The sequence below is a fragment of the Elephas maximus genome, chromosome 4 (assembly GCF_024166365.1).
Source record: "Elephas maximus indicus isolate mEleMax1 chromosome 4, mEleMax1 primary haplotype, whole genome shotgun sequence".
Taxonomy (NCBI): Eukaryota; Metazoa; Chordata; class Mammalia; order Proboscidea; family Elephantidae; genus Elephas; species Elephas maximus.
In genome coordinates this window covers 60,026,725-60,046,933 of record NC_064822.1, presented here as the reverse complement: position 1 = coordinate 60,046,933, position 20,209 = coordinate 60,026,725, and the positions used below count along the sequence as shown (strand labels likewise).

The 20,209-nt window shown below is 43.7% G+C and overlaps 1 protein-coding gene across 14 annotated transcripts in view; it reads left to right on the top strand.

The window, feature by feature from the left end:
• The window catches only part of CRACR2A (calcium release activated channel regulator 2A), a 156,300-nt gene that overhangs the window by 82,306 nt on the left and 53,785 nt on the right, over positions 1 to 20,209 (top strand). For all 14 annotated transcript variants that reach the window (XR_007517111.1, XM_049882226.1, XM_049882227.1 and 11 more), the window contains one exon: positions 18,062 to 18,152. Coding sequence is in view for 13 of the 14 variants with exons in the window: in XM_049882226.1 (XP_049738183.1) it covers positions 18,062 to 18,152 (91 nt within the window). In the remaining variant the exon portion in view is untranslated. The remainder of the gene's footprint in view (positions 1 to 18,061; positions 18,153 to 20,209) is intronic.

Below are 20,209 nucleotides of genomic sequence, written 5' to 3'. Positions count from 1 at the left end.
ATGCTGACTATACCTGCCCTGGGGTCAGGCTGGGAAGCTCTGGTGGGCTTGGAGACTCACACAGCTCTCTGGCCTGTCCCATTCAAGGTGTTCTCTGGGTGCAAAGGCCTGAGCTGCAGGCTCTTGTGAGCAGAACACTAAAGTTAAAGTCAGGAGAAATCTAAGTTCTTGCCCAGGCCTTGCCCCTTACCAGCTGTGTGACCTTCAGCAACTTTCTTTACCTCTCAGGACATCAGTTTCCTTGCTGGCAGCATGAGAAAATTGGACCATTGTTTTTCAAACTTTGTGTGATTACAACTCACAGGAAGAAATGCATCTTACTTTGCAACCCCCATACACTTATAGGTGTGTATAACTGAAACAAAAGTTTCATGAAACGGAACTCACCCTTATTGAATGTGACCCACTCTGATCTTTTTTTATTATACTTTCTTTTATTCTCTTCTATTAAAAAATAGTTGGTCAAACCCTGCGACCCACTACACTGAGTTCACCACCTGTTTCTGGGTTGTAACTGGACCAGATGACCTCCAAGGGCCCTTACATCTCAGAAGTCTAACAAGAAAATGGCAATCCCTGTAAGGCCTATTGTCGCCATTGTTGTATGCCATCTGGTCAAGTTGATTCCAACTCATAGTGACCCTGTATGACAGAGTAGAACTGCCCCATAGGGTTTCCTAGGTTGTAATCTTTACGGGAGCAGATTTCTAGGTCTTTTCTCCCATGGAGAAGCTGGTGGGTTCGAACCACTGACCTTTTGGTTAGCAGCTGAGCACTTAACCTTTGCATCACCAGGGTTCCTCATCTATAGGGTCAAGAATATTTAAATGGGATTCTGGGCTTGGCAAATAATTCAAGGTGAAGTTAAGTGATTCTGGGACATCTTCTAAGACAAGATGAGTTTGGAGGTTTGAGGGGCACTTCCAGGCTTTGGTGAGGGAAGAGTGAGAAAGCTTATAGGAATGGGCTGATGTGAAATTCAGGCTGGAGCTGGGGAGGAATCCTGAGGAGAACAGCAAGTACTGGTGAGCTGTCAGAGTATCTCTCAGGCTTCTCCACAAGCTGGATTTTCAATATAGAGTATGACATTTTAACTCCATCTTTGAAGCAATCACCTGTCCCAGAAGTTATTAATGCTGTGTGTCCAGCCCAGGGTGAGGCACCAGTGGAATACAGCGTTGACCAAGCACCTACTCTGTGCCAGCATTGAGTTCAGCAAACAGAACACAGAGTCCCTAGCCTTAAAGAGTTTGTGATCACACTGGTGAGGACAAGCTTATACCCATAAAAATTCCAAGGAAAGTGTAGCTGCCACAAAGCCGACCAGAAAATACCTGTGCTGTTGAAACATTAGATGTGCTGCCATTGGCAGCAACAGCAGCCTCGGTTTCCTCCTCCTTTCCCAAACCACACACCTTGTTCCTTTCTCCCACAAGGCCCAGAGCAAATGGGACTGACCTCTGGGGGCCTGAGCCAGGCCAGGCAGGATGTAGACTTCCTGTTCCCAGATTCCCAGGCTGGGTCCTGACCTTCAAGAGTCATCAGTCTTGCTGCAGTAACCTTCCTCTGAAGAGTCACCCCCCAGATTCTCGGAGGTAGGAGGATGCAGCTGAAATGGTTGAGTGCTTGGGAAAAGCTCTTGAGATGTCTCTTGATGTCAGGTGACCCAACCTCAAAGTGTCCTAGGCACTTGACCTCCTTAACCTCACTGCCACGGATAGCTCTGTTGTTGTATTAACCTGCGTATTGAGGGTAGAGCGGGGAGGCAAGTCTGGAAAATTTATTCTCCTACTCCCTTGTTCTTTTGGGCCGAGGTGGAGGAAATCTCAGATTTGAGCCTATTGAGGAATCCTGGGTGCAGTGTTTAACTGTAGTAGGTGTCCACCAGAAGGAAGTCACAGCCCCATGGGGCAAGGCGGAGGACAAGGTCAAATGCAGGAACTTCAGGCTAAAGCCCCTCTGTTGAACATCCAGAGTGTGGCATGTTCCCTCTCTCTGCCTCCACTTCCCTCCCAGAATGTGGGGATTAGGTTGTAACTGCTCTCCCGCGCAGCCACCATGCAGAAGTTCAGAGAACTTTATGTTTTAGCATGAGGGGTTTTGTTTAGACACTAGGAAGAATTTCTGGCCATCAGAATTAGGAACGTCTTTGCCAAGGAAAGAATACTTCCTATTTACCTTTTTCTGGAAAAAAAAGTTTGCCACCCCAGGAGATGTGGAACAATGCTGTCTGGAGGCAACAATAGACATGGACCTTTCATCACAATCACTTGGGGTGCCAGAACCCCAACCCAGGAGGGTTCAGTTGCCTGGGTCTGGGGTGAAGGCTCAAAGTCTGCATTTTAAAAGTATAATGAGGGATTCTGACTTTTGACCAGATTTGGAATCTGCTGGATAAGTTGACCTTGTTGGATTCTTGCCAGGGTCTAACACAGAGGCTGAGGGAGAGGATGACTTGGACTGTGTCTGTGAAGTGCTTCAAGCTTCTAAGGAAGAGTGCTTTCCAGATCAAAGGCCGACCACTGGGCTATGCTCTGCCTGCCCTGCTCAAGCCTTAGTGGCTCAGTTGCCTGGACGCGCTGCCCTGGCTACCTCTTCCACATCATTAGTGGACCCCACTTGGCCTTCACAAGCTGAGCAGTGCTCTCCCACCCCTCACGACTGCTTTGGAATCAGTTCATCTGCACGATTTTACCTTGTCTAGTGGAATTTTTTTTTTTTTTTTTTAGTGGAATTAGGCTGCAAGTAGTTTCTTTGGAGCTTGGGGGCCCTTAAGTTGCATCCCCTGCCTGGCCACTATCCACATGCTTTGTATCTAGAGCAGTTTCAGTGGCCACCAAGAGGGTGTCCAGACCAGAAAGGACTGTGTCTTACAGCCTGACAGACAGCCCCAACTATGACACCCAGCACCCAGACAGAAACCCAAGAATTGGTGCTCTGTGGTGTGGGGCTTCAAGAACATGCAACCTTTGCTGGGGTTGAAGTGGGAAGTCACTGTTTCCTTAGACTTACCTCTAGGTAGGGCAGCAAATAACCAGTTACCATTGAGTTGACTCCAACCCATGTGTGTGTGTCAGAGTAGAACTATACTTCATGGGGTTTTCAATGGCTGATTTTTCAGAAGTAGATTGCCAGGCCTTTCTTCCAAGGTGCCTCTAGGTAGACTCTACCCTCCAACCTTGTGGTTAGCAGCCAAGCACACTAACGATTTTTACTTCTAGGGCAGCAAATAAAACATCCTATATGTGGCGTAGCCCTTACATTCCACAGGATTCTCAAAGATTTTTTAGAAGACCTTAACTGTGTGGTCCTTGAATGTTAGTTTGCTTCAGAATTCCCAGAGAATCTTGTTTAAAAGGCAAATTCCTAGGTCCCTCTGCTAGAGAGTCTAAATCAGTATGTCTAGGAGAGGGGACCCAAGAATCTGCATTTTGGCACACATCCCAGGTGATTCTGATGCAGGCAGTTTGTAGAGCACACTTCGAGAAGATGCAGGCAGTTTGTAGGGCACACTTTGAGAAGATGCAGGCAGTTTGTAGGGCACACTTTGAGAAGATACAGGCAGTTTGTAGGGCACACTTTGAGAAGATACAGGCAGTTTGTAGGGCACACTTTGAGAAAATGCAGGCAGTTTGTAGGGCACACTTTGAGAAGTGCTGCTCTAGCCCGTTCTTCCAGAATTACATCAGCCTACAAAAGATAAGCCCCAGGGTGCCCTTACAATCTGTAATTTTAGTCCTGTTTTTGGAGTGAAAATAAGAAGTTCTCTGGCAGGGCTGTAGGTGAGTAGGCAATGGCTTAATCAGGCCCACGGTTTTTATTGGTACATTATTATCTGAGGCAGAACCACGTTGTTAGCATTGCCCCCAGAGCAAATTGAAAGGTGAGGATTGTTTGTGCTCTAGGTACACCACGGGCATGATGTGTAAACCTGACTAATGAAAAACGGTTCACTTTATAGGATGAGATAAAGCTGCAAAGTCGGTTTATACAAGGCAGCAGAATCTAATTAGGGAGGAACCATCCATCTCGAAAATCCAATTGATGATTTCACAGCCTTTGCAGAAATTTCTACAAACTATTATGTTTCCTTTTCATTCTACTGTACTCCAATTGTGTGTGTGTGCGTGTGTGTGTGTCTATGTGTGTGGGTGTGTGAGTGAGAAAGACAGAGAGAGAAGAGGCAGAGAGAGACAGATATAGAGAGACAGACAAACAGAGATGCTGAGAGACTGATTTCAAGGGAACAAGAAAACCCTGCACAGGAATTTTCTAGTATGAGTTTCTCTTTGCAGTCCAGAGACTGCACTGCCTGAAGGAGTTGACAGGGGGCAGTGGTGAGTATGAATCCCTCACTTGCCATCCTCTTCCCAAGCACAAAGCTGGCTGAGGCTGAACTTGCCTCCATTTTCTTCTCTAACAAATAGCAGCCATGGACTCTTTTCCAGCCTGTAGCCAGTGTGTTAGGGTACACAGGAAAGGCAGTCAAATCCTTCCTGTGATCTTGCTCCTTTCCTGTCCTAGCAGTGCAGTCAGTAGGCCCCATTCCCTGTCTACTATTGACTTGTCTGTTGCTCTAGCATCTTCTTTTCCTATTTGTGCTCTTTCCACAGGTTCCAGATGGAATTTATACATTAACAATCCTAAACACAAATGTATGGAGTAGTCAGTTTTAAAACGTAGGATCCTTGGGAAGATAGGGTGGTGGTGTTGATGAAACCATGGGACCAGGAGTCAAGGCCTGGGTTTCCCCCCTACTCTGATCCTGGCAATTTGGGTGACCACCGGTAGGCTACTTTCCTGCTTGGACCCTCATTTTTTCACATGCAAAACAAAGGAGTTGGGAATATATGAGCTTTTTAAGCTCACAGTCTATGATTGGGCCAGGCGGAGAAGTCTTCCTCTCTTTGCATCTGCCTTTCACCTGACTTTGCAAACCAGCAGCCCTATTTATCAGAGCGCTGCCCACCCACACTGAAACACATGAAATCACATGATTATTCTCCAAGACCAGGGGCCATTTCTGAAGCTCTGCCTTAAGTTCAAACCTCTGAAATTTATCTAAAATCTAGAGATGTGCCATTCCCTCTCTCCAAGGTCAAGACTATACCTTCATTTTGGAAAGGAAGAAGCTGCTTTTTTCCTGGAATAATTTCAGTACACTCCTGCCTAGAAACTAGGGAATGGACCAGATGACTTTATGAAGCACCCTGGCATTCCAATCAATTTTATTCCTAAGTGAAGGCAAAGGAGAGAGGAAACAGAAAAAAATGCTTTGACCGTGTAGTATTCCATAGCCGGAAAGCCTTGGCCTGTGAGCCATTAGCTGGATCCCCAGTGGTATCGAGTATTCATGCTTCCCTCCAGTGCAGCACCTTAACTCTCTGTGTGAAAAGCACTTTGTGAAGGTTAATTAATTTTCACAGTCCCTGTGGGTGGCTGACAGGCTAAGTTATTGCTAACTACATCTCCCCTTCCAGTTCCCTGCAAATTATCTGTACAGGCCTCTCAGAACCTAAGTCTTGTATTTACATTTGAATGACTATTTCCCTATCCTTCCTTCCCGTGTATTCCATCCTCTTCCTATCCCCAGCTCCCCAGCACCCCAACACACACACACTCATACACGCACACACTCATACACACTTATGGTCAACTTTTAGAGAGAAGGCATTTGCTACAGTCAGACACACTAGGTGACGTATTATCACAGGGTCGGACCTGGGTTTTTCATCTTGGCTTTCCAGATTCATCAATGCCCTTATATACATCTTCAGTACATAACTTTACTCCCTCCCCTCAGCTGCAGAAGACTTCCCTTTTCTGGACTCAGTGTTTCTTAACTTTTCCCCTGAGAATTCTACCATCTTCTCACCACCAGAGTAGGCAGCTGTCTCTTAATTCCCTTCAGCGGGGGCTCTGAGGTCCTATCATCACTGTCACCTCAGAGCCCAGGAAGGCACTGTGGGGTCCAACTTCATGGTGCATGGCTTCTCTGCCTGTTCCTCAGCTCTGGGCCACTTTGGCATTGGACTTGGTGTTCTTAGATGCTAAATTCCTGACGTGCAGAGAGCTTAACTTAAATCTAAGTTATTTTACTCAAAATGATACTTTAAGAAGGGCTTAACCAACACTTGTAATGTTGGTAGCGATGTTATAGGTCTCTCTTTCTGCATTTAATCTTCTCTACTGAGCCACCCCAGAGCCCTGGTGGTGCAATAGTTAAGAGCTATGGCTGCTAACCAAAAGGTCGGCAGTTTGAATCCACCAGGTGTTCCTTGGGAACCCCATGGGGCAGTTCTACTCTGTCCTATAGGGTGGCTATGAGTCGGAATCAACTTGACAGCAGTGGGCTTTTATTTTGTTTACTGAGCCACCCCAGGGTTTTGCCCTTCCCCGTGTCTTCTATCCCCTGATGTTTCCCCCTTTCTGAACATATCATCACACCATACACACCACCCTGCCCCATGATTTACCTTTGGTTTCTCCTGGCCCCTTAACTGGTCTCTAAAGGAATTACAGAGTGGTGATTTTCTAAATGGGTTCATAGGCCTCTGGAGAATCACAGAGAGCTCATTTAATTAGCACTTATTAAATTTATTCTGTCTACTACCTGTTACGCTAAACACTTCCACATGCATTATCTTATTTAATCCTCACAGCTTTCTCTAAAATTACCATCCTGATTTTTCAGATACAGAAAACCCCAGGCTCTCTGAAGTCATGTGACTTGTCCAAGGCCAGAAGACTTGCAGTGTCAGAGCCAAGATTTGAACCCAGGTCTTCTGACTCTGTGTCTAGTAAACCCTGAACCAACCGTAGCTGTGTGCACAGGGAGGTTATGATGTTATGACCTAGACTACCCTAGAACAAGCTAGAGGAGCTATCCCGCCATCACAGGGAAAGAGAAAGGAGAAGGGAGATGTTAGCATTTATGACTATTGCTAACTCTGGCTGACTCCTCCACACATTTGTCCCTCTCTTCTACTGAGAACTCATGTGTCTTTTTTTCCCTTCTTTGTCATCTACCTCTTCTCTGTCTCCCCTTCCCTTGTAGCTCAAAATGACTGGTGTGAGATAGCAGACAATGAAAGGGTTAAATAGGCACTACCTTGGGGGACTGTTTGAGAATGTTTATGAGTCAAAATCAACTCAACGGCAAAGGGTTTTTAATAGAAGATAGGCTGATAATTATGCCCAAATATTAATAATTAATGGCTCAGAGAGCTCTTTACCAGTCTGCTTTGGGTTGTGGTCCTTTTCTTGTTCAACATATTTACCAATGGCATGAATAAAGGGAGATAAGGGAGAATATTTTGTAGTAATGAAAAAAGTAGCCTCCTTAAACAAGATAGAACAGATATAAAACTTTATGCACCAAATAGCATAGCAGCAAAATACGTATGGCAGAAATTTCTAGAAAAACAAGGAAAATGTGATAAAAACAAGAGTCTTCCTAGAAGACTAACAAACTTATCTCAGAATTTGACACATTAGTCAGGCAAAAAGCAAATTAAGCATATAAAGTATCTGAAATGATCAATTAGCAAGCTGAAGTTAAGACATTCATGTAGATGCATGCGTGTGCCTCCCAAATAGTATACATATTCTTCTCATAGAAGTTACCCAAACCGATCATGTTTTTGGCTACAAAGAAAAAGTTAATAGACTCCAAAAAAAAATAAATATCTTACCTTACCAGTATCTTCTCTGACTATAAAACAATAAAAGTAGAAATTAATTGTTTATAATTTTCTAAATGTACTTGCAAATAAATTAAATCATCAAAATCAACATTGTATATTACTCGGCTTACATTCTGATTGGAAATTTCAAATATCAACAAAACTTGGAAGGTCAGTGAGTATACTGCATTACCAACTGGGATCCATTAACATAATGACAGGCTAGAAAGATGGACTGAATCTAACAAACATGAAATCTAACAAAATTATGTTTGATTGAGATGTTGCTTTTGTGTCCAAAAAGCCAATCGCAGAAGCAGAAGGCGGGGGAGATATGATTCAGTAGTGCCATCTTTAAAAACAACAACAATCACACCGACATAAGATTTAGAGGTTTTTGTTGACAAATAGGTTCTGCATTTGTCAGCTATGATGTGGCTTCCAGGAACAGTTAATGCAATTTTAGGCTGCATGAAAAGCTATACAGTATCTAAAAAAAGGAAGGCAATAGTCCAGCTCTAATCTGCACTAATCAACTTCATACATTGGACATTCAGTTTGGGGCTTCATGGCCTGAGAAAGACAAATTAGAGCCCATTCAGAGAAGATGAAGGAAATGGCGAAAGAATTTGTCCCCACTCCCCACCACCTCCCCTCCCTCCCTACCCCTACCCCTGTGCAAAAAAAAAATCCATGTGTTAGAGGAAATAGAGAGGCACTTAGCCTAAATCCGTGGTCATTTCTTGAAATTTTGATGCTGTTCTCAAATAGATGAAGGGTTTTTATGGAGAGGGACTAGGCCGTGGAAAGAGAACTGTCTGTCAGCCAGAGCAGTCCAAGATGATAGACCTGCTCAGAGAGACAGCAAGTTCCCCATTACTGAGGGTGTTCTAACCTAGTTTGTGTAAATACTTGATGGGGATATTGTTACAAGGATTTTAACACTGGGAGGTAAAATTCCCATGGAATCTAGTGTTCCCCCATTATGGTCCATGGGCTTCTGAGTTTGGTACCCAACCAAAGTCTTAAATTCTGTTTTTACAGGCTTTCAACATTAACATTTTGAGCACAGGCCCTGTGAGTGACATAAATGATAGAGATCTGATGTCTGGCTCTGGGTGCTTATAGCTTAGTTGAGACAGCATAAACCCAAATGAAACAGTTGTTCAGGACTGTTTAAAATGAAAAGTAAAATGTTCCAATGAAGACATAAGGTGTCTTAAAGGTTCAGAGAGGGGTTATTGAGGGCTGTCATAGGTGAGGAAATCCTCACAGATGAGCCTGCAAAGTCCATATTTGAGTACACCAGGCAATGTGAATGGTTTTGGGGATTGTGGTAACAAAGATGTATCGTGTATATAATAAGCAAACAAGATCAGCTGCATCTTTCCTTTGATGGCAGAATATGGCGTGCCCAGCTAGACCGCCACCCTCCGTATGCACAGATCTTTTTAGAGTGTCTCTCGCTATTATTGTTCTCACAGCCACTGCCCAGCAGACGCAGGCTGTGAGCTCTGCAGCTCCTGCTCACACACAGCCTTTGTTGCTAATGGATTGGTCTGACAGTTTTTATTGACCAAGCTTTCTGTTCTTCATCATCCTGCTTGCCTCTGACCCTCTCCAAACCCAGCAGCCCTTTTATCCCTGAAACAACAACCCTCCTCCTCATGGATAGCACCAGCCCTTGCCCTCTCCAGCCCATGATAATAATTACAATAATAAATAATCTCTTACATTTATAATAATAAATAATCTCTTATATTTATTTATGCCTCTGAGGTTGTGAATACTTTTCACATGCACTCTGTGGTTGGAATATCATGACAATGCTGGGAAGAACATAGGGCCAGCGTACACTGAGATGTGAGGAGGTCATTTCACTTGCCCAGGGTCACACTGAGGACATGAGCTGGTTTGGGGATCAGAGCTCAGGTCTTCTGATCCCTGAGCTGATTAAGTGTGAACAGCACCTTAATCCTCCTCATTCCTGGGACTGGTATATCTGATCCACACCTGGCATGAGTCAATCAGTCCCTCAGAAGCAGGGACCTTGTCTCATTGGTCTTTGTGTTCCCAGTGACCAGCACAGTGTCCAGTCCATAGTCAACATTTTGTAACTGTCAGTTGAATGAGTGAATGACTAGAGAAGGCTGACAAGATTATGCTCCATATGATTACGGAGAAATTGATCTCACCCATAAGTCATTTAGGTCGGGAAATCTCCCAGGTGGCCAGCTTTATTCAAAATCATTTCCAAAACTTGCTTCCATGTCAGGAATCTGGTTTGGCCAGAACTACGGATGCCCACCTGGAGTTGCAGGGCTTCTTTGGAGTGAGCTCAGCTGTGAGGAAGGGCTAGGAGGAGGCACCATTCCAGTCTACATCTGTCTTCCTTCCATTTATTTTATTTTTTTAGTGATTTGAAAAATTACTCAATTCGTGACAAGCAAACTGACGTGTGAGTGTGAAAAATATAGGGGTTATTAACTTAATCAAATAAAACCTAGAGCAAAGTTAATATAATATAGTTAATGGTATTAGAGAATTAATGCCCTACATGGTTATTAGGCATAAATGGTAAAGAGTGTATATGAATGACTGTAATTGTTGTTGTTGTTAGGTGCCGTCAACTGAAAACACCATGGCTTGGGTCAGGCACACCTTAATCTTCAAGGTGACATCTTTACTGTTGAACACTTTAAAGAGGTCTTTTGCAGCAGATTTGCCGAATGCAATGTGTCATTTGATTTCTTGATTGCTGTTTCCATGGGTGTTGATTGTGGATTCAAATAAAACAAAATCCTTAACAACTTCAGTATTTTAACCATTTATCATGATGTTGCTTATTGGTCCAGTAGTGAGGATTTTTGTTTTCTTTATGTTGATGTGTAATCCAATGTGGTCTTTGATCTTCATCAATAAGTGTTTCAAGTCCTTTTCACTTTCAGCAAGCAAGGTTGTGTCATTTGCATATCACAGGTTGTTAATAAGTCTTCCTCCAATTCTGGTGCCACGTTCTTTTTCATATAGTCCAGCTTCTCCGATTATTTGCTTAGCATACAGATTGAATAAGTATGGGGAAAGGATACAACCCTGACCCATCCATACCTTTCCTTATTTTAGACCACACAGTATCCCCTTGTTCTATTCAAATGACTGCCTCTTGGCCTATGTACAGGTTCCACATGAGCACAATCAAGTGGTCTGGAATTCCCATTCTCCACATTGTTATCCAGAATTTGTTATGATCTACACAGTCAAATGCCTTTGGGTAATCAATAAAACACAGATAAACTTCTTTCTGGTACTCTCTGCTTTGAGTCAAGATCCATCTGACATCAGCAATGATTATCACTCACTCCACATCTTCCTCTCAACCCGGCTTAAATTTCTGGCAGTTCCCTGTCAATGTACGCCTGCAACCGTTTTTGGATTATCTTCTGCAAAACTTTACTTGCGTATGATGTTGTTCAATAATTTTCTCATTCTGTTGGATCACCTTTCTTTGGAATGGGCACAAATGTGGATCCCTTCCAGTTGATTGGCTGGGTAGCTGTCTTCCAGATTTCTTGGCATAGATGAGTGAGCTCTTCCAATGTCCATCTGTTTATTGAAATATCTCAACTGGTATTCTGTCAATTCCTGGAGCCTTGTTTTTTGCCAGTGCCTTCAGTGCAGCTTCAACTTCTTCCTTCAGTACCATCAGTTCTTGATCATAATGCTACCTCCTGAAGTCGTTAAACATCAACTAATTATTTTTGGTACAGTTATTCTCTGTATTCCTTCCATCTTCTTTTGATGCTTCCTGTATTTTTCAATGTCTTGCTCATAGAATCCTTCAATATTGCAGCTCAACACTTGAATTTTTTCTTCAGTTCTTTCAGCTTAAGAAATGCCAAGCATGTTCTTCCCTTTTGGTGTCCTAACTCCAGGTCTTTTGCACACTTCATTATAATACTCTACTTTGGCTTCTCGAGCTGCCCTTTGAAATCTTCCGTTCAGCTCTTTTTCATCATCATTTCTTCCTTTCTTTTTATCTACTGTATGTCCAAGAGCAAGCTTCAGAGTCTCTTCTGACATCCATTTTGGTCTCTTCTTTCTTTTCTGTCTCTTTAATGACCTTTTGCTTTCTTCATGTATGATGTCCTTGATGTCATTCCACAACTCTTCTGGTCTTCAGTCATTAATGTTCAATGCGTCAAATCTATTCTTGAGATGGTCTCTAAGCATAACATGATTGTGAGAATGCCACAGGACTCGGCAGTATTTTGTTCTGTTGTACATCAGGTTGCTATGAATCGGAACCAACTCGACGGCACCTAACAACAAAAACAACATACTCAAGGCCATACTTTGGCTCTCATGGACTTGTTTTAATTTTCTTCAGCTTCAACTTAAACTTGCAGAGGAACAACTGATGGTCTGTTCCACAGTCAGCCCCTGACCTTGACTGATGATACTGAGCTTCTCCATTGTATCTTTCCACAGATGTAGTCAATTTAATTCGTGTGTATTCCATCTGGCAAGGTCTACATGCATGGTCACCACTTATGTTGGTGAAAAAAGGTATTTTCAGTAAAGAAGTAGTTGGCCTTGCAAAATTCTGTCATATGATCCCCTGCATTGTTTCTGTCACCAAGGCCATATTTTCTGGCTGCTGATCCTTCTGTGTTTCCAAGTTTTGAATTCTGTTGTTGTTAGGTGCCGTCGAGTTGGTTCCAACTCATAGCGACCCTATGCACAACAGAATGAAAGACTGCCCAGTCCTGCGCCATCCTTACAATTGTTGTTATGCTTGAGCTCATTGTTGCAGCCACTGTGTCAATCCACCGCCTTGAGGGTCATCCTCTTTTCCGCTGACCCTGTACTCTGCCCAGCATGACATCCTTCTCCAGGGACTGATCCCTCCTGACAACATGTCCAAAGTATGTAAGATGCAGTCTCGCCATCCTTGCCTCTAAGGAGCATTCTGGCCACACTTCTTCCAAGACAGATTTGTTCGTTCTTTTGGCAGTCCATGGTATATTCAATATTCTTCACCAACACCACAATTCAAAGGCATCAACTCTTCTTTGGTCTTCCTTATTCATTGTCCAGCTTTCACATGCATATAATGTGATTGAAGATACCATGGCTTGGGTCAGGTGCACCTTAGTCTTCAGGGTGATAACTTTGCTCTTCAACACTTTGAAGAGTTCCTTTGCAGCAGATTTGCCCAATGCAACACGTCTTTTGATTTCTTGACTGCTGCTTCCATGGCTGTTGATTGTGGATCCAAATAAAATGAAATCCTTGAGAACTTCAATCTTTTCTTCGTTTATCATGATGTTGCTCATTGGTCCAGTTGTGAGGATTTTTGTTTTCTTTATGTTGAGGTGTAATCCATACTGAAGGCTGTGGGCTTTGATCTTCATTAGTAAGTGCTTCAAGTCCTCTTCACTTTCAGCAAGCAAGGTTGTGTCATCTGCATAACGCAAGTTGTTAATGAGTCTTCCTCCAATCCTGATGCCATGTTCTTCTTCATATACTCCAGCTTCTCGTATTATTTGTTCAGCATTCACATTAAATAGGTGCAGTGAAAGAATACAACCCTGACACACACCTTTCCTGACTTTAAACCAATCAGTATCCCCTTGTTCTGTCTGAAAAACTGCCTCTTGATCTATGTAAAGGTTCCTCATGAGCACAATTAAGTGTTCTGGAATTCCTATTCTTCGCAGTGTTATCCATAGTTTGTTATGATCCACACAGTCAAATGCCTTTGCATAGTCAATAAAACACAGGTAAACATCCTTCTGGTATTCTCTGCTTTCAGCCAGGATCCATCTGACATCAGCAATGATATCCCTGGTTCCACGTCCTCTTCTGAAACCAGCCTGAGTTTCTGGCAGTTCCCTGTCAATATACTGCTGCAGCAAAATTTTGCTTGCATGTGATATTAATGATACTGTTCTATCATTTCCATATTCGGTTGGATCACCTTTCTTGGGAATAGGCATAAATATGGATCTCTTCCAGTCAGTTGGCCAGGAAGCTGTCTTCCATATTTCTTGGCATAGACAAGTGAGCACCTCCAGTGCTGCATCTGTTTGTTGAAACATCTCAATTGATATCCCATCAATTCCTGGAGCCTTGTTTTTCGCCAATGCCTTCAGAGCAGCTTGGACTTCTTCCTTCAGTACCATCGGTTCCTGATCATATGCCACCTCTTAAAATGGTTGAATATCGACTAATTCTTTTTGGTATAATGACGCTGTGTATTCCTTCCATCTTCTTTTGATGCTTCCTGCGTCATTTAATATTTCCCCGAGGAATCCTTCACTATTGCAACTCGAGGCTTAAATTTTTTCTTCAGTTCTTTCAGCTTGAGAAACACCGAGCGTGTTCTTCCCTTTTGGTTTTCCATCTCCAGCTCTTTGCACATGTCATTATAATACTTTACTTTGTCTTCTTGAGGGGCTCTTCGAAATCTTCTGTTCAGTTCTTTTACTTCATCAATTCTTCCTTATGCTTTAGCTGCTTGACACTCAAGAGCAAGTTTAAGAGTCTCCTCTGACATCCGTCTTGGTCTTTTCTTTCTTTGCTGTCTTTTCTTTCTTTGCTGTTTTTTTCAGTGACCTCTTGCTTTCTTCATGGATGATGTCCTTGATGTCACTCCACAACTTGTCTGGTCTTCGGTCACTAGTGTTCAGTGCATCAAATCTATTCCTGAGATGGTCTCTAAATTCAGGTGGGATATACTTAAGGTCATATTTTGGCTCTCGTGGACTTGCTCTGATTTTCTTCAGTTTCAGCTTGAACTTGCATATGAGCAATTGATGGTCTGTTCCACAGTTGGCCCCTGGCCTTGTTCTGACTGATGATTTGAGCTTTTCCATCGTCCCTTTCCACAGATGTAGTCAATTTGATTTCTGTGTGTTCCATCTGGCAAGGTCCATGTGTATAGTCACCATTTATGTTGGTGAAAGAAGGTATTTGCAATGAAGAAGTCATTGGTCTTGCACAGTTCTATCATTTGATCTCTGGCATTGTTTCTATCACCAAGGCCATATTTTCCAACTGCTGATCCTTCTTCTTTGTTTCCAACTTTCTCATTCCAATCACCAGTAATTATCAATGCATCTTGATTGCATGTTCGATCAATTTCAGACTGCAGCAGCTGATAAAAGTCTTCTATTTCTTCATCTTTGGCCCTGGTGGTTGGTGCATAAATTTGAGTAATAGTGGTATTAACTGGTCTTCCTTGTAGGCGTATGGAAATTATCCTATCACTGACAGCGTTGTACTTCAGTATAGATCTTGAAATGTTCTTTTTGACGATGAATGCAACACCATTCCTCTTCGAGTTGTCACTCCCAGCATAGTAGACTATATGATTGTCTGATTCAAAATGGCCAGTAATTATCAATGCATCTTGATTGCATGTTTGATCAATTTCAGACTGCAGAAGTTGGTAAAAATCTTCAATTTCTTCATCTTTGGCATTAGTGGTTGGCATGGAAATTTGAATGATAGTCATATTAACTGGTCTTCCTTGTAGGTGTATGAATATTATCCTCTCACTGGCAGTGCTGTCCTTTAGGCTAGATGTTGAAATGTTCTTTTCGATGATGAATGCAACGCCATTCCTCTTCAGTTTGTTACTCTTGGCATAGTAGACCATATGATTTTCCAATTCAAAATGTCCAATACCAGTCCATTTCAGCTCACTAACACCTAGGATATTGATCTTTATGCATTCCATTTCATTTTTGACGACTTCTGATTTTCCTAGATTCACACTTTGTATATATTAATGGGTGTTTGCAGCTGTTTTTCTCATTCTGAGCATGCCACATCAGCAAATGAAGGTTCTGAGAGCTTTACTCTGTCCACATCATAAGGTCAACTCTACTTTGAGGAGACAGCTCTTCCCTACTTGTATTTTGAGTGCCTTCCAACATAAGGGGCTCATCTTCTGGCACTATATCAGACAATGTTCCACTACTATTCATAAGGTTTTCTCTGGCAAATTTTTTCAGAAGTAAACTGCCAGGTCCTTCTTCCTAGTCTGTCTTACTCTAGAAGCTCTGCTGAAACCTGTCCACTATGGGGGTATTTGAAATACTGGTGACATAGTTTCTAGCATCACAGCAACATGGACGCCACCACAGTATAACAAACTCACAGACAAGTGGTTCTGTGACCGTGATTCGTATTGCTTTAATATATAGCCAAATCAATTTTTTATTTTCTCTCATCTCACTTTATTAGTCTCCAGTATTTATATAGCTGGAATCAATGTCTGAAATTTTCCTTGATACCATTTACCGTCTAGTGTCTGAGTTTCTTTGAGTACAGGAAGATAATTCCAAGAGAAGGCCATTTTGCATTCTAAAAGTTCCTTCAAACTATCTATTTCTGTCCCTATGGGTTCCCTGTTTAACAGCACGGACCTCTTCTCTAACTTTCCTTCCAAGATCTTCTTTTATTCATTATGGGTGAGCTGAGGACAGAAGTTGAAATACCAGACATTTACCAGGAAGAGATTTCTCTTATCCAAAAAGGCATTTGTTACACCAGGGTTGTCAGACACATCAGTAAAGACATCCAGCTTATGGGCCCCAACTTATGGGGGGTCTTAGTGGACTGTCACTTTTGCTAAGCGACACCTTGGGCCATCACCGCACAGTTGCTCAAGTCTAGGTTTCTGTTCTTGAGGGTAGAACCAAGAAAGGGATGCAGGGGCTGGTGCTCTGACATGAGTGCCCCTGACCATGGACACTCACACCAGTGCTTGTGTCTGAGTCAGATTTATACTTTCTGTAGACCTGGCAGAACACCAATCAAATTGAGTCCTGGCTCCTGATTCATTCCTCAGTCTCTGTACATGGTACAATTTTTCACCCAGCAGGTGAGGAAGAGGCAGTGAAGTCAGGTGTGGTGAAGCCTCAGGCAGTAGGAAAGGTCTGGCACTGGATCAGAACCTCACATAGACATGCAAGGTAGGGGTTAAAATGATAGAGGGCTCCCAAGAATAAGTATGTTCCCATCCTTTATTTATTTATTTATTTTTCTGAAATCTCCCCTGTACCTCTGAGAACTGCAAATCGTGGCTGTTTCTTCAATTATCAAAGGTTCTTACTTGAATAAAGGACTGGCTAGGCTTGCCATTGTTTGTGTTTAGAATGGTAGGTGCCAAACCTTTGGGTACATGTGGGTGCTACATGTTCAACATCAGCCTGTTCACTGGGGCCTGGAGTTCCTTTACCAGGAGATGGAGAGAGGGTATGGAGGGCACCAGAGAGAGGGCTTTGCACTGCACAGTCAGAGAAAAGGTATAAAAATGTTATTACCTAGGATGTTAATGCTTTGGTGTGATAACTTCCAATCTCAGTTCAAATGCAAATACCTGATCCTTCCTGATTGAATTTTGAGGAGTATAAGAAGGAGGATCTATTACTGGGAGAAGAGGGGGAACAGAAAAGGGAGGTTGGCATTCCTGGGGATGACATACAAGCCTTGTCCCCATGGCCATTTGTGTCTGTATAGAAGCAGATTACTCAGGCACATACTTCCTGTCCTGTGGGGCTTTTCCAAGTGAAGAGAGGATCCTGAGAGTGGGGGTGAGGACGTGTCATCATCATCACCAACCCTCTTTCAGTCCCTGCCTGTGGCCCTATGCCTGAGATGGAATGAGTGATTAGACAGGCCTGGTCCCCTTCCCTTGTGGTAGGTGGTGTGGTGCTGGTTGTTATCTTCGTCATGGAATCTTTTGAGAACCTGCTGTGAAACACGGATCACACAAATGTCAGCACACAGTTTCAGGGAGGGTCCTCTGATAGTGCAGGGTCAGACAGTGCTGATGTGGACAGATAGAAGGAATCCAAGGAGGTACATGATAAACCAGGAAGCCAAATAGGAAGGAAACCCACATGATGCAATTTTGTACTGTCTACAAGTATAAGGATCAGTGGGCAATAGGAATGGTGAGTCTAGACAAGGCCAGAGAGCTTGATGTTTAAATAAAGCAGAGTAAAGGAAGATGGGTCCAGGGAAGCTTCACAGAGGAGCATGCGGACCATCTGGGAGTGATGGCCGGGAGACAAGTGTCTGGGGCCAAGGAGGAGCAGCACCCAGGCTGCTGAGGAGAGACCCTGTGGAACCTACCAGTAGCCAGCGTAGGTCCTACTGGACCACTGTGGCCTGTGTCTCTGTAGGGTCAGCTAATCCTGAGGAACTGACTCCTATAGCTTTGGCCAACCTGACTCATGCAGTCATCTCGTGTCCCACAGCTCCTGCTGAGGCTCTGGTGTCCAAGCTGCAGGAGTTGCCACTGTGGGATAAGCGAATCTCTGTACAGCTCTCATCAGACTCCCCTTTCATCACCTCTGTAGGAAAATTGCTGATTATGATGAAGAAATCCAGCATCTTTATGAGGAGATGGAACAACAAATCAAAAGTGAGAAGGAGCAGTTTCTCCTGAAAGTAAGTGTCCACTCCCAGGCTTGGCTCTGAGGGTGAAGCTGGAGTATCAGCTACTCCATGAGATTCATTCCGACTGCTCCCCACCCCCAACTTAAAATTGCAGTGCCCCCACCCATGGCACTATTGATTCTCTCTTACTCTGCTTTATTTTTCAAAGACCATGTCAACTTCAAATGTGGTACATCATTTACTTACTTGTTTTTTATTGATGATCTGTCTCCTCCTACTAACATGTGAACTCCACAAGAGCAGGGATCTTTTATTTTTCACTTTCTAATGTATCCTCAGCACCTAGAACGTGTCTGGAATATAGTGGGTGCTCAACACATATTTGTTGAATGAATGCGTGAGCAAATAAAGGGACAAATGAATGAATGAAATAAAGCAGAGTAAAGGAAGATGGGCCCAGGGAAGCTTTGCCGAGGAGCATGTGGACTACCTGGGAGTGATGGCCAAGAGACAAAATGGAAGGATGAAGGTGCATCCTTTACCAGGAAAGGCAGCCTTAAGATTGGGTCTGACATTGACTGGTCCTCAGACCTATCCTGCAGGCCCACTCAAATACACCAGCCTGTTCCATTCCATGCTCAGCCACTGCTCCAAGACAGCATATGTTGTCCCTCCTATCCTCTTAGATGCCTAGAAAATTTAATTGCAGAGAAGAAGAAAATCCCACCCTCCTCAGATACCATGGGGGAAAATATAAGACTCACATCCCTTGTTCCTAGTCATCTGACACTTACTCAGCCATTTACCAGCCCTGCTGCTTGTCTTGGGAGTCCAGGACTGCTGAAATCCTCTCCTTTATCAGGCTAAGCAGGGTCCTTTCTGGAAAATATTCATAAAAGAAAGCTATGAGACTATTATTCATTTTTGGATCACCCACTCGGTAAGTTATTAGCGGCCAGCCTTTGATCTTTAACGGTGCCACCCCATCAGCATGGAGCATGGCTCTTGTGCCAACCCTTCCCCCCTCCTTCATGCAGGTTGATTTGAATCTCTTTTTAATTTTATGCTGCCTTGTATTATCCACACCACTGCTCCATTTATTATCACAGATGTTCTCAAACTGAGAGGGAATTGAATGCTTTTCAGAAAAAGCTAGCCATTTTCTCCAACTCCTACAGCCCTCTGGAGGCTCGTCACTATGCCCAGACCTTCCTCCTATCTGGGCCCCTGACCTTCAGCACAGTTGAATGAATGTAAGGCAGACAGAACTCACACACTCCTCACCTGGAAACCCAACAGAGTGTTCTTGAAGGAGGCATAGGTAGGTATTTTTGTTTCTACTCTGTGGACAAAGAAAAGGAAATCCAGAAGAATGAAGTGGCTGGTCCAGAGTAACCCAGCAAGTTAGTTGGACAAAACTGGAGTGGAACCCAAGTCTCCTGAAACCCAACTCAGGGCCCTTTAAACCTGACCTGACTCTGTTGAGTCCATGCATCCTGGTCACCCAGGCGCTTTTCTCTTTATCCCACAGCCCGGTCCTAGCACGCCTGCATCATCAGGGCCTCAGCAGCCCTGAGTGTGGAGGCCCAGTTCTAGGGTGTGGCGTCCTCAGGGCAGGAGGTGTTGCTGGAGGGGAGGGGAGACTGAGTAGAGGAGCAGAGACATCATGAGGATCAGGGCCTGGGAAACCCACAAGCTCAGTGGGAAAGTAGTGAGTACTTAGACCCTCAAGAAGAAGTAACGCCTCTGTGTTTCCAGATCCAGGGACATTTAAGGGTTCAAATGACAGTGCCCAATGTGGGACAGAATATTCAAGTTAGAAGGGTTCTCAGAGGTCACCTACCTCCCCCTCCCGTCTTCCAGTTTACAGATGAGTAAACTGCAGCCTGAGATTAGACCTCAAACCTGATTCCCTGTCCAGTACTCCCCCACTAAGTGACATTATCTCTTTGGGGGTAGGGGGCGGGGCGCAGGTATGGTCACACTTGGTGGGAGTCCGTGTCACATCTTACTGAGCACTTGCAGGGTCTCTGCCTCATCTCGTTTTCACTGACAAGGAAGGCAGGGCGTTGAAGCCCTGGAATGTTGTCGGAACAGCCCTGAAATCC